The 14487-nt window shown below is 41.2% G+C and overlaps 2 protein-coding genes across 6 annotated transcripts in view; both read left to right on the top strand.

Annotated features, from left to right (window-relative positions):
* Positions 1-12178, top strand: part of MTM1 (myotubularin 1) — a 43554-nt gene extending 31376 nt beyond the window's left edge. Inside the window, exons 11-16 of one of the 2 annotated variants that reach the window (XM_064159583.1) lie at positions 1990-2175; positions 3211-3417; positions 5633-5725; positions 7109-7222; positions 7551-7727; positions 9949-12178. In XM_064159583.1, the coding sequence (XP_064015653.1) occupies positions 1990-2175; positions 3211-3417; positions 5633-5725; positions 7109-7222; positions 7551-7727; positions 9949-10113 (942 nt within the window). In that variant the 3' untranslated portion in view covers positions 10114-12178. Of the gene's footprint in view, positions 1-1989; positions 2176-3210; positions 3418-5632; positions 5726-7108; positions 7223-7550; positions 7728-9945 lie in introns of both variants that reach the window. The other variant, XM_064159582.1, reaches the window with a different exon arrangement.
* A 1145-nt stretch (positions 12179-13323) lies between these two features.
* Positions 13324-14487, top strand: part of MTMR1 (myotubularin related protein 1) — a 40449-nt gene continuing 39285 nt past the window's right edge. For all 4 annotated transcript variants that reach the window (XM_064159578.1, XM_064159576.1, XM_064159577.1 and 1 more), the window contains exon 1: positions 13324-13568. In XM_064159578.1, the coding sequence (XP_064015648.1) occupies positions 13441-13568 (128 nt within the window). In that variant the 5' untranslated portion in view covers positions 13324-13440. The remainder of the gene's footprint in view (positions 13569-14487) is intronic.

Here is a 14487-nt window from a genome sequence, read left to right as displayed (position 1 = left end):
TTAAGAGGGTTTAAGATCTTAGTTTCTGAATAGGGTTTTTTTTAGTGCAAAGTATGTGTGGTGAGAAGAATACCAAATGGAGAAACTCTTTGTGTCTAAAAGATACACAGCAAATGTCAAGTTGTGGTTTCAGAATCCAAGAGGGCAAATGCTAGTGGTTTGCTCTGTGCAGCTTGAACACATGCATCTGTACCTTTTATAGCTATCTTCTCTATAAATGAAAATATTTTTTGCCTTTTTCTTCTTTTTTTTTTTTGGATAGTGCACATTGTTTGAGAAAGTCTCTCCTAAGGGCTGTTTGGCTAAATTTGGATCTGATGGTTTGTAATTTGAGGGTCTTCCTATATTGCTTGCATTTTATTCTGCAAATTGCAATACCCTTTGCACACTGAATATTTATGAGTGAACAACATATGTAATCTTTCTGTTTGCCTTGTGGAAGGAATGACAGCTCTTAGGTTAACTTCAAATTTTCCCCAGTTCTTGGAGAAACTCAGATTTTTACCCCATTTGTTTCAAAGATGTATTAAGACCAAACTTTCCACACACATTCCTGTTGAAGTCTGAAGCATGGTTTAGAGCTTTTTTAAATAGCCTGTGTATTTCACCTCTGTGTTTTAATTAACTCCTGATATGTCTAAATATTCAATCATCATAGCAATAAAAACAGAAGAGTGCATTTCAGGATCAGAGGGACAGTGACACAGAGTGCAAGCCAGTGTTGATCAAAACTGAAAAAGTTATCTTGAACAGATGTAAAGATTAGTATAAGCAGAATCTTTGGCTATACTACTCATGCATTCCTGTGTTCTTAGGACATAGGTCAGGACCACCCAGTCAGTAGGAGCTGCAACAGCACTGATACTAAAATTGCATTCATTCCTCACCCAGACTTCATAATACAGAAAGGAAAGAGAAAAACACAATTGTTACTACTTCTAGCATAGAGCCTGGCAGCTCTGAGAATAGTCCCACATCTGAGGAAGAAGATAGAGAGCACAGAACAGAGATACTGTGCTGCCAAACAGAAATGTAGGTGGCACTAATGGGGAAAGGCTAAACTGTACTTTAGGTTGTTATTGGTGACTGGGGCAAAACTCTGTTTATCACGGTTCATGTCATGGTTTTCTTGTCTGCAGGAAATGCTGTGCTTTTGCAGCTCTCTTTGGAAAATCTCATCAGTGTTTCTGTGTCCTCAAATATGTGTGGGTTTTCCACTTCCTTTTCTGACCAGGCACATCCTCTGCTGTGGTGCTGATTAAATGTTTTGAGAGAGCAGCAGCATGTAGTTTATACTTGTGTGGCTCTTTAATTTCTTAACGATCTAAATATGTGTTTAGTCTTCAGCAATAAAATTCCATGTTAGAAAAGCTGCCTTAAAGTTCTCTTCAATGTTATTTCTAATTTACTTCAAGGCAGAATCTTACATTCTTGGACTTAATTCCTTAGTGGGAAAAGTGAACATCAGTGACATTATAGTGTCAGATGGTCAGGGAAAAGCTGTTTCCACCATGAATCTCAAAAGCAAGGGAAGTACAACTGCCTTTTTATTCTCAAGGTAGTCTGAGTCCTGAGCGATGTGTTGCTGGCCCACTCTCCCTTGTCCACCTAGTTCAATCCTATTCAAAAGTCTTCAAGCCCAACATCACAAACAATATTTTAGTTTTACTCTATTGTAATTCCTTCTTCCTTTTAAGGTTTCTTCCTTGAGGTTTTGAAAGGACCTGGGCTAGCTGGAGCAACTCAAACGTCTTTCTGTCCACATGTTATACTTAATATGCTTTGTCCATTTGGACAAGGGAAAGCCTCCAAGTATTCTTCACCAGCATTTGTCTCTGAAAAGTTTGTATCTAAGACTGATGTTTTTAATCAAGCAACTGAAATTATATATTACTTAACAACAAAATAAGATACAAATAAAAATCTGTTGAAAAGCTACTGCAGCAGTGTGAGTAAAACTGAAATGAAGCTTAGATTTCTTGTCCGTAGGCCACTGGGGGCGGATATGAAGGTGAAGATGCATATCCCAATGCAGAACTTTTCTTTTTGGACATTCATAACATTCATGTCATGCGGGAATCTTTGAAGAAGTTGAAGGACATTGTTTACCCCAATGTGGAGGAATCACACTGGTTGTCAAGTCTGGAATCAACCCATTGGTTAGAACATATAAAGGTAACTTGTTAGCCGTTTGTTTGAAATAATGTTTGTCCAAATCTGTTGTATCAGACTTGATTCCTTTGCAGGAATTTGAGATAGTCCTGATATGGAATGCATCAAACTACTTGGACTGCAAAAGCAACATCACTGAGTGCTGGCTTTTTTGCCAACTAGTCTTAGATTATGTTAGGAGATGATACTGCTAAGCAGCGGTAATTCAAGCAGTAAATTCAGTGTTTGTCTGCCTCAAGTCAAATGTCAGGCTTAAGAGAGGAATGCATCATTAGTCTCATTTTCTTTATGTATGTGAGACCTGATTCATTTTTGTTCTAGCAATACAGGACTGCAGATAACTCTCATGGGAGATTAGTAACTACCTTAGTTGTCACTTATATTTGACTGTTTTGAGTTATGTGTTTGTAAAGAAAACTTTCAATTTTGTTTGTAGATTTTGTAATATTGATCTTGTAGCACAAATAAAATACTTAAACTGGTAATTCACCAGCATTCTTACTAGGTGACCTTTAAACCTTTCTTGTATAGCTGTGCAAAAGTATTTAGAGTATTATGTAATGAACCCTACTTCAGAAAACTTTGATTTTAAGTTTCTGTTTAGAGAATAAGCATATTTGAAGGTACAGGTTCCTTTTTGTAACAACTGAGATATCTCAGTTATTCAGAGAAAAGAGACAAATGTTATACAGAACTTTTAGGGAGCATGTTCTATGGTAAATCCTCTCTTCCAAAAAGAAGCTTATGGTTCTTTGGTTTATCAAGGTTACTGTTTTCTGTCCTATTTGTTAAGGATGTGCTGCAAGATGAATTAGGCCTTACCGAGGGATTAGGGAACCCCATCTGTTTCTCTGCTTTTATGTAAGAAGTTTATTTGATCTCCAAGAAAATTCTTTCCCAATTAACTGCACCCTGCTTTGGTCTGTTAATAGAAACAATATCAGTTGAGATACTTGTGGGGATGCACAGGAATCGATTTATTTTTATTAGAATGCTGGCACTAATCTGTGGTGTTTGGTGTGTGTTCCTCTTTGCTAGCTTGTCTTGACAGGAGCTATTCAAGTGGCAGACAAAGTATCTTCAGGAAGGAGTTCAGTGGTGGTTCACTGCAGTGATGGCTGGGACCGGACAGCACAGCTAACATCTCTGGCCATGCTGATGCTGGACAGCTACTACAGAACAATTGAAGGCTTTGAAGTTCTGGTGCAAAAAGAGTGGATAAGCTTCGGCCACAAATTTGCATCGGTAAGATTTAAAAGATTATTGCAAGAACTATGCAATAGCTACATTCTAAAAAGCTTTTGAAGTTAAGTGACTTGTTGTGTCAAGGTTTGATAATTCTTTTCAATAGTTTGGAATTCTGATTTAAAGTGCTTGCAGGTAAATCTGAGCAAAGATTTTTGTTTTGGACTTGTTTGGTGAAATTTTTTTTACTATTTTTTGTCTAAGCCCATATTGTATCCTCTGAATCCTTTCTAAAAACACAGAATTGTTAGTTACTGTGTTTACTGAGCAAAGAAAATGAGAAGACAGAACAATGATGTCCTACTAGACTGTGCAGAAGATCAGAGAAGGCTTCTACTTCACCTTCCCTTTGGACTACTTTGAAAGTCATGAGAGGCAGATGAATGAAACTGGTCACTGTCTCTTAAGTAATGTTTAAATTCTTCTTCCTAAATATTTTGAACTTACTGGTATTGCTGCCTCAGTTCTGTTAAGTTATCTTCTGGATGCTTAGAAAGTTACATATAAATTGTCTATAGCAAACTCTTAGTATCCTATATGCAGAGTCAAGTGTGTTTGTATTAGGAAAGTTTCCAGAGTCTTAGAGGAATTTAATTTAAATCTGGCAGCTAACCATTTAACTAGGAAATCTGTATGAGGAACCTGGAGAAGCAGAATGTTAGGGGTTGGAGGGGATTTTGAAAGATCATCCAGTCCAACCACCCTGCTAGAGCAGGATCACCTAGGGTAAGTCACACTGCATCCAGGCAGGTTTTGAATGTCTCTGGTGAGGGAGATTCCACAATCTCTCCGTGCAGCCTGTAAATAAGAGACATAAACATAATTGTAGATGAAATATACTTAGGCATCCTAAAACTACTTACTACAGTGAAAGTGGAAGGACTTTCACTCCTTATTGAGGACATGTGTCACTGTTGTCAGGTATCTGTTAACCATGAAAACTGGGAAGCAAGGAGACCAATTTGTTTGTCTTCCCTATGGTGCTTATTTGCCACTGCTGACTGAGTTCAGCTATAATCCCTCACCTCCCTCTGTTTCCTGATGATCAGTTCTATTATTTTAAACTGTCTTTCAAATCATAGTACAGAACAGTGTACTGGTTTTATCATTTTTCACGTTCTTAAGACTTTAAGCCAGCTGTCTTATGGGCAGATAGACTACATCTTGGTTCAATATACATGCTCTTTTGTCTCCTCCAGGCAAGTATATTCAAGCAGAATTATGGAGTTAGTATTATCTCTTTTTCCTGAATCTCTTATCTCTTCTCAGCTATCGAATGTGAAAAGGAAGGAAACAGCTTTTATCAAACCTACTTTCTGTCTGTGAGGAGAACTCCTTTGTTACTTTGGACTTACAAGAAGTGTCTTACTCAAACTTTATAAATGTGTGTTCATTTTCTGTTAAGAACAGGAATGTTTCATTGAGCTCACTCATGTTCACTACCTGAGAGTGAATCTTTATGTTCAGATGTGGATGTGGAAGAGGAAAACTGTGTGAATAGTTTGATGGTCTGTGTTCTCCAGTCGCTTAAATGACAAAAGATGATGATATATAACTTGGCTTTTGACAAACTTGTTAAGTGTAAAATCTGTCTTAGTTGTGTGTGAAGGAATGGATGCTTTAATAGTTTGGATTGTCCAGTGACTTGCAGGTTCTTAGAACATGTCAAAAATAATTTCAGAATTTTTCGACATGTTTGAAATCATAGAATCAATCAGGTTGGAAGAGACCTCCAAGATCATCCAGTCCAACCTAGCACCCAGCCCTATCCAATCAACCAGACCATGGCACTAAGTGCCTCAATCAGGCTTTTCTTCAACACCTCCAGGGACGACAACTCCACCACCTCCCTGGGCAGCCCATTCCAATGCCAATCACTCTCTGTCAAAAACTTCCTCCTAACATCCAGCCTATACCTCCCCTGGCACAACTTGAGACTATGTCCCCTTGTTCTACTGCTGGTTGCCTGGGAGAAGAGACCAACTCCCACCTGGCTACAGCCTCCCTTCAGGTAGTTGCAGACAGCAGCAAATAGCTTGGCACTTCCTCTATATCTGCATCTCTCCTCCTTGGTGGAACAACTAATTTCTAAATCATAAGATCAAGTCACAGTACTATAGAAACATTTATATTCTAGTGCAAAATAAGAAACAAAATGTATTTGCCATAAACCAGACTGTTCTGGTTGACAGGAGGCTGTCTTGCTTCATTTCAGAGAATAGGCCATGGTGATAAAAATCATGCTGATGCAGACAGATCGCCCATCTTTCTCCAGTTCATTGATTGTGTGTGGCAGATGTCTAAACAGGTATGTGATGTTTTCTTCAGAAGGCAACATTAAGAGATTGTTGAATTAAAACCTTAGATCTTTATTTTAAGTATTTGAAGAGGGAAGCATACCCTTATGTTTTGACACTGTAGGTAAAAAGAGTGTGTTTACTTTTCAGTCATACAATCACTCCTTTCTTAGAAACGTGGTGTGCAAGTTGCAGTTAGGTTGTGTAAGACAGTGTTGACCACGCACACAAGGCTGGTGTGTCTTAGATATAGGCGTCTCAGAAATGTCTTGAAAGATGTGACCCAGCAAAAGATTACTACAGGAATTGCATTTAGCTGTCTTAATGGGGCCTGTTTCACCATTTCAATGAAGCTGATCCTTGACCTACAGGACAAAAGTTTTGTCAAAGCTAGAAAAGGAATCTTGGAAGCTGTTGAGTGCTGTCCATCTAGGGCCAAACTCTTATTTTCCTGTGTGATACTGCACTATGAAGAGTGCAACATGGGTATCTCACTCCATCTCCCTAGTAAAATTAACTGTAACAACTCAATATTTTAATCTTTTTTGAAATTAAATGCAGTTACAAAATTAAGAGATTTTATCAGTGACTAGCTTGAGAAAGTTAACACCTCGCATTATCACAGTATCTCCAAGGTTGGAAGAGACCTCATAGATCATCAAGTGCAACCCTTTACCACAGAGCTCAAGGCTAGACCATGGCACCAAGTGCCACGTCCAGTCCTGCCTTGAACAGCTCCAGGGACGGTGTGAAGAACTTTCTCCTCACCTCAAGCCTAAATTTCCCCTGGCGTAGCTTGAGGCTGTGTCCTCTTGTTCTGGTGCTGGCCACCTGAGAGAAGAGAGCAACCTCCTCCTGGCCACAACCACCCCTCAGGTAGTTGTAGACAGCAATAAAGTCACCCCTGAGCCTCCTCTTCTCCAGGCTAACCAATCCCAGCTCACTCAGCCTCTCATTGTAGGGCTGTGCTCAAGGCCTCTCCCCAGCCTCGTCGCCCTTCTCTGGACGCGCTCAAGCATCTCAATGTCCCTTTTAAACTGGGGGGCCCAGAACTGAACACAGTACTCAAGGTGTGGTCTAACCAGTGCAGAGTACAGGGGCAGAATGACCTCCCTGCTCCTGCTGACCACACCATTCCTGATGCAGGCCAGGATGCCACTGGCTCTCTTGGCCACCTGGGCACACTGCTGGCTCATGTTCAGGCGGGTATCAATCAGCACCCCCAGATCCCTTTCATCTGAATGTGTACTCTGCTGTAAAGTGTACGAAAGTGTTATCACAGCAATAATCTGTAGATCTATTCAGGCTTCTAAACACTGCCTTAACCTCATAACCAGGTCAGGTGCATCTCTCCATGCTTTTAAAGAACAGATTTGCTGTTTTTCTGGTTTCAGTTCCCTACGGCCTTTGAATTCAATGAGCAGTTCTTGATCACAATCCTGGATCACTTGTACAGCTGCCGATTTGGTACTTTCTTGTATAACAGTGAGTTGCTTAGAGAAAAAGAGGTCAGTCAAACCCCTGCTTGTTAATTATACTGCTTTCTTGATTCTGCAAAGACTTTTGGCTTTGTTTGTATTTCTTGTATGACGGTGATGTTGAATTGGCGTTATTATGGAACGCTTGCATGGTGAATTTCTTTAAGCTACTGCTATTAAAACCATGCAGTCACTACAATACTTGTCAGGCTCTAGTTTGGGAATATTGCTGATCCAGGAACTTACTATGCTTCTAATTAAATCAGTGCATTAATTTTTAGCATGTAATCATGGCTTCTATGATAAATTTCCTGATTTTGTGCAAATATTTACTGCTCTTACTTCCATTTCATTTTAGAAAGTGGCTGAGAAAACATTATCATTGTGGTCTTTGATAAACAGTGAAAAATCTAAATACACAAATCCCTTTTACACAAAAGAGCTCAATCGAGCGCTCTATCCAGTAGCCAGTATGCGGCATCTAGAGCTCTGGGTCAGTTACTACATCAGATGGAACCCGAGAATTCGGCAGCAAGTAAGTCAATTCTTTATAATGTGTAAAATACTTATAGGCTTTGGAAAGAGGATTTGGTGTCATAACTGACTTGTAGAATAGTGCCTGTAATCTGTTAATGTTTTTAATACTGTATGTTTACAGCTGGAGTGAATAAAAGGTGAAAACTATTATTTAATTCTCTCTCAGCTTGCTCAGCTCTCCTCAGAACACTGAGCTTATTTCACTGTTTTGTGTCAAGTCATCCTCAAGCTCTTTTTAGTCCCTTTTCTTAGGGACGGGGCTGGGGAACTTTTTTTAAGGGCATTTGATGCTCCTAAAGGGTGAATGACAATCCTTAGAACTGAGGCTTATTGACCCCTGAAGAGTTAGGGCATTAGCATCACAAACATGCTCAGCTGCATTTGCTCAGTCTCTTACAAATTAAGATGACCTATCCATTCCTTTCTCTTTCAAAACTGCTATCTGCATTGATGGCTTATGGTAATATTGTTATTTTTTTGATGTAACTTTGTCTCAACATTGTTCACACTGTGTAAGTGTTGAATGAAAGTGGTTATTGAAAATTATACAAGCGAATCAGATTGGATGCCCAGAAAACCTTTTATCAGATTACACATAGTTGAGTTTAACATATGGACACTCGGTGTTCCTTGCAGCCTTGCCAGAAATCTCAGCTATGTGCTATGCAAAGATGCTGGGTGTCCTTTAAAATTGTCAAGCTTCAAGTGTGAGAAGATAAGAGGAGGGATTTCTTTGACAGAAGCAGTCCCTTGCAGTCCAGTCCCTGAAGGAACCAGAAGTTTTTAAGCCACGCACTTCCTTTTCCACAGCTGATCTCCTGTATTATTTACATTGCTGTAGAGGCTGCAAGAAAGCTAGACAGTTGGCTGTATTTTCGTACAAGCATGTTGCCAGTTTTAATTTGAAGTTCTAGTTTTAAAGCTTTTGTTGCTTGCTGTGAAGGATTAGGACATTTTGCATGAGGTGAATCCAGAGATTTATTCTAGAAAGTGAAGGATTATGTGGCATACAAATTAGCTGTAAATCTACTTTAAAATGCACTCTGCCATTATTCAGGAGAGGTTTTTTGGCTGGAATTTATTAGAAATGCAAACCATGTGATAATCTGTGCTGCTACTATTGGTCTATTGTTTTCACCATTTTTGTTGCAAAATGCAACATTTTATTTTCCTCTGCACACAAAATAAATGTTTCATCTTGTCCTAAGCAACTGAATAGTTGACATGTGGCCTGAACCAGTTTTTTAATGACCATCCTTGGTGCTATGGTTCTGCATCAGATTTCAGTCTGGTTGGCTGGTAGTGCTTTCAGTTAAATCTTGGTCAGTGGCCAGTCAAGTGCTGTTCCTTGGGGTTCAGTATGGGGGACAGTTCTCTTAAATACCTTCATAAAGAATCTGGACAAAGGGATTGAGTGCACCCTCAGTAAGCTTGCAGATGACACTAAGCTGAGAGGGAAGGAGTGCTGATCTACAGAGGGATCTGGACAGGCTGGATTGATGGGCCAAGACAAACTGTATGAGATTCAGCAAAGCCAAGTGCTGGGTCCTGTGGGCAATGTGATGGGAGGAAATGGCCTCAAGTTGCATTGTGAAGGTTTAGATTAGATATTAGAAGAAACTTCACTGAACGGGTTATTCAACACTGGAATAGGTTGCCCAGGAAGGTAGTGGAACCTCCCCCATCCCTGGAGATTTACTTACCAAAGTCACTGATTGAGTTTTGTGTTTACTTCACTTGCTTATTTAAACATAGTTGAAAATTTACTCTTAAAAATTGAAGCATTCATCCATAAGGGAAGTAATTTAGTCTGAAGACCTGGATTTTTTTTCTTAATCAGTGTAGTTAAGGATAGTCAATCTGACTAAACATTTTTTTAGGGAAAGCAATGAAGCATCTAACTTTTTGGTAGGTCAGGAGGAGAAAAGCTCTGGGCCAGGTGTTCACACCATACTAGACAATAAGAAAATAAAATCTTTATGCTCCAGGAAGTGCTAGCTGATTTCACTGTTTTGTTCTCATCCATAGAAAATCTTTACCCAATGGGAAGGCAGTAGGCTTTTGCATTACGGAAGTATTTCTGTTTAGCTGTAACTTGTTATATGTGTTGGAAACTACAAATACTGAGTAATGACAAGAGAATAAGTACTACAGCAGTCTAAGTGTGTAGAAGTAGTTTGACTGAAGTGATAAGACTAACATAGATCTCTTTCTAGCAGCCAAATCCGGTGGAGCAGCGTTACATGGAGCTCCTTGCGTTACGTGATGATTATGTGAGGAGACTTGAAGAACTGCAGATCACAAATAATTCTAAGGTATCCAATTCATCGTCCTCATCAGCATCACCCTCACAAATGATGTCTCAAGTACAAACACATTTTTGAAGAAAACATTGGCTTGTTTTTATACTGTAACAGCAAGTGGTGCTTAATCTAGATCTATAGCATAAAGAGGGATATTTTAATGCCTTACATTAGACTGTCCTAACACAAATTATTTAGACTGTCTTCGTTTGAGGAGGACTCCAAGCAAACAAACCACTTCTTCAATTATGTGCCTTTCAGAACCTGTGGATGGGGAGCATTACTAATAAACTTCTCATTATGGAAGACTTTAAGAGTCATTTTGGAAAGTCTGGTACAATTGAAATTGATTTGTTGTTTTCATAAGAATGCTTTTATTTATTACGTTGCAGGTTATGTTTCTGTAAGGAAATTCATGCTCAGTCTTACATGTCACAGGTAAAGATATTACTGGCAATAGGAATATTCACATTGTATAACATCAAGGGGGTGTGTGTGGATTCCCATTAGGATAAAAATTGTGGAGTTCATGAGATGAAAAATAAATAGTTGTAAGATTTTAGAGAGAAGTGTTGAAATTTTCTGGTTACCAGAGAATTCCAAATTTTCTTTTGTTGAAATGAAATATATGGAAACAGTTTCACTGGCACACTTCTAATTAAAATTCAAACAGCTCAACAGATATCAAAGTAAGTGGAAAAATCTATTTTTTTAATTGTAAATTGATTTTATTTTTTTTTTAACAAATGACAATTTTATTGGATTCTGAGAGGTCTTGTTTTGGCTGACTGTTCAGCACTGAGGTATAATACAAATTATCACTGTTGGCAGTATTTGTTTCTTAGGGTTAATACAGAATAAAATGGTTCTAAAAGGATTTATGTAATTAAACCCAGACCCACAGAGACATTGCTTAATTATCCAGCAATAGCCATAGTACTAAAGCTTGTACTTGTCTTCTAAATGTGCCTGTTTAAAGGAGATTTTATACCAAAGTAGGCAAAACCCCCCAGATTTATATACTGTTAAAAACTTGTACATTTATAGCTTACTGTTTAAATTAACTTTTCAACAAATTTATTCCTAAGCATTGAAGGGACTTCAGTATACAAGGTTTGCATGTAGTGTGTGCACTTAAATTGAACCTTCCAGTGAATTCTAGTTTCAAGCCTACATCTCAGAGGCTTCTCATAAACTTTTAATTTGTTCTTTTCAGGTGTTTTTAACTAGTTGCAAACATTTCTTCTGACAGCACAAACCTTGCTACTTGATATTTAGTTAAAACTTTGCATATTTTAAAAAGTTTAATGGTATTTGGGCTGTCCAGGAAATAACTGCAGTTCAGAATTTGTAGAGGACTAATATTGTTATTTTAAAGGACATATTTTGATGCTTGAGGCTTCTGTCATTGTAAATTATTGTACATGTGGTGAATTTAGATCTGCAAAAGATAATAGGAATATATATATAAATTAAGGTCTGTGTAAGTATATATAATAGAGCTTATTAGAAATTGTGCAAGTTTATAAAGTGTAAATATTTTGCATATCAAAACTAAATGTAAAGCTAGAGTTGGATAAAATAAGTCAAAGTTTGGAGGACATCTGAATATTTTTAGATGAATATTTTTTCAGAGGAATAAGAGTATCCCACCTGGTCATTTCATTCAGAATATACATTGAATTGCACTATTTTTTTCAGGGAAGCTCAGAGCATACAGCATGTGTGCTCTTAATAGACATGATTTATATGATTTCTGTCCTCTAAATTTTGTTTTTCCATCAGTGTTCCTCAATTTGTTTCCAAAATTATATAGCACAGTCCCAGAATCTTTATTTAAGCGAAGCAAGATGCATCACATCAGATAAATGATGAAGGATACCCAGTTTGTTCATTATATAATTTACATTTTGAAAGCTATGCATACTCTGGTATATTTGCCTTCTACTTGTGGGTTATTAAAAGAAAAGCTATTTTTCATTAGAATATTTAAAATGTCTGTATTTGAAGTTGAATGTATTGGTGACATCTCTGAGTAGTGTGGAGAAGTTCAGAAAATCGAATAGTTTTTATTGTGTAAACACTACATGATAACCTATTGTGTTTGAGAAAGTGTAATAAAATGGAAAGGAGCTTTTTGCACTTACATCATGACATAACTATACCATTCTTACTGGTTCACTCCAGTTTCTGGTTTTGAAGCTCTCTAACATAGCTCTGTGCAGACTTGATCAACATATAAGATACTTGCTTTAATTCTGTTTTTACATGGCATAGAGGTGTTTTTAATCCAATACTTTCTGGAAAATACTACTTTTAAAGTTGTGAATGTAAGCATACAAACTGTTCAAAGTTAACAGATTCTATCTTTCCACTTTCCACTTCAGTGCGGGCTCCGGGCTGCTGTTCTGCAGCATGCTGCACCTGCACCCAGCATGTCTGTACAGCCCCCCGGGCGCGGCAGCTGACCCCTAACTGTGGTTGGTTCCGTATTGTGGCTCTAATGGGCAAGAACCAAACTGGGGAAAGAAGCTTTTGAGGTGGTGAGTGAAGGGAGTGCAGGAGCTGAGTGCCTTTTCCTGTAGAGCTGGAAGCAGGGCTGGGATGTGAGCAGCTGTAAAAGCCCAGTGTCCGCTATGGAATAGCCATCTCGCAACAGAATGTCAGTGTTTTGTTTTCTCCTGCTTGTGCTGGGCTTCAGCTACTTGTTCCGAGGGTCTTCGTTGGATGCCTTCTGTGTTTGGTCATGTCTTACCCCCTCCAACGTCCCTGTTGCTGGGTGTACCCTAGAAATGATTTGCATGCTACCTCCTTTTTTGAAGTCTGCCTTGAGCTCAGTTTTTGCAGACCGAGCGTTTTGTTCATGCTTTAGAAAGCAGGTTCTCGTAACTGCCCAGGAGTCTCTGTGCACCTTAACAGCAGCAGCTGCCCTTGCTGGGCACCGCTGCGGGGCAGCTGTGGAGCTGGGTGCCACTTGTTGGGTGAGATGGGGGTGGGTGGGCAAGAGCTTACCATCCGTCTGCCCTGCCTGTGTGTGAGAGGGACAAAATAAAGTGTCGCTTTTCAGCCCTCTGCCTCTCTCAGCCCTTTACTGGCACGCTGCGACCGTTCACACGCTCCCGCGGCAGCTGGCCCCCGTCCGTACGGTGCAGCAGCGCGGCCCCGCGCAGGGCGCTGCGGGGGCGCGGGGCAGCTGCAGCCGGGCCTTCCCCCGCCGCGCGGGGCCGCTGCCCGCCCTCACGGCGGCGCGGAGGCCTCTGGGTAAGCTCCGCCGCCAGGTGACAGCTCTCGGCCGCCGCCGAGGCCCGAGAGCGCCGGGCTGAGGCGGCAGGGCCGGGTCGGGGGCCCGTGGAGGGGCGGGAGGCCGCCATCCTGCCGGCGCAGCGAGTCCCGCCGGCGGCCGGAAACATGGAGCGGGCGGCGGCGGCGGCTGGGCCGGCGGTGGAGGGCGGCGGCGTGAGCCGGAGACCGGTGCGTGCGGGAGGCGCGGCGGCGGGGATAGCCTCACGGCAGGCCAGCACGGAGACGCTGGACAGGTGAGCGGAGCCGGCGGCGAAGGGCGCGTGAGCGGGGTCTCCGCTCCCCGCGCTCGGCGCGGACGCCGCGGCCTGCGCTCCCCCCCGGGACCGGGCGGCGGCGGAGTCCCTCGGCCCGCTCCTCGGCGGAACGCGGCTCCCGGCCTTGGGGCGGCCTCTCCGCCGCCGCCCCGCGCCCTGAAACTGGCGTGGGTACCGAAGCGGGGCTGCGGCGTGGAGCCGGCCAGTCCCGGCAACTGCAATCTGGGGCTATATTTTTGCCTAACCGCGTAGGCTACGGGCAGATTTTCCTCGGCGGGGGAACTGCCCGTTGTCAAAGTTTCCTGCTTGCGGTTGTCTGCTCTTCGTCGTTAACGTCATTGATTCTGTGAAGGCTGAGGCTGCCTGCAGGATTTGGGCTTGGGGTGGGTTTGGAAGTGCGCAGCTTCTCGTCTTTCCAGACCCGAGTGAGACCGTTCTAGGATAGGAAGTCTGTATCCCCGTACTCCCCTTGCCAGTGTGTATTTCATCTGCAGAGCTGTAACTGTACCGGAACAGTGCTGCCTCCACGTTTACCTTTCTGCGTGTGTGATGGTTTGTGGCTCAGTGGCAGGCTGCAGGTGAGCAGGGTTTGGTGCCAGGTGCTACCCCATCTGTTCTGCAGACCCTGGCAGAGCAATTCCTAACTCTGGAAGTTTCCAGCTAAGGGCAGACTTCAGAGTTGGATTTAAAAATCCTTAAACAAGGAGTAGAAATTAGTTTTACCCAGATGAAAAACGAAGGAAAAAAGACTAAAAATAAACGTCAAGTTCCAATCTCCGTATTGTCTCTCTTTTCCGTTAAGAGAAACCTGGGAGTTTTACATCATTCCAGTGAAGGTGGAAAGCAAATATCTGTTTCCTATCACTAAAACTTGCATCTTTGTATTCCTTGTTAATTT

The sequence above is a fragment of the Pogoniulus pusillus genome, chromosome 19 (assembly GCF_015220805.1).
Source record: "Pogoniulus pusillus isolate bPogPus1 chromosome 19, bPogPus1.pri, whole genome shotgun sequence".
Classification (NCBI taxonomy): Eukaryota; Metazoa; Chordata; class Aves; order Piciformes; family Lybiidae; genus Pogoniulus; species Pogoniulus pusillus.
The sequence above is the reverse complement of the archived record's forward strand: the minus strand, read 5'-3'. Positions and strand labels throughout refer to the sequence as shown.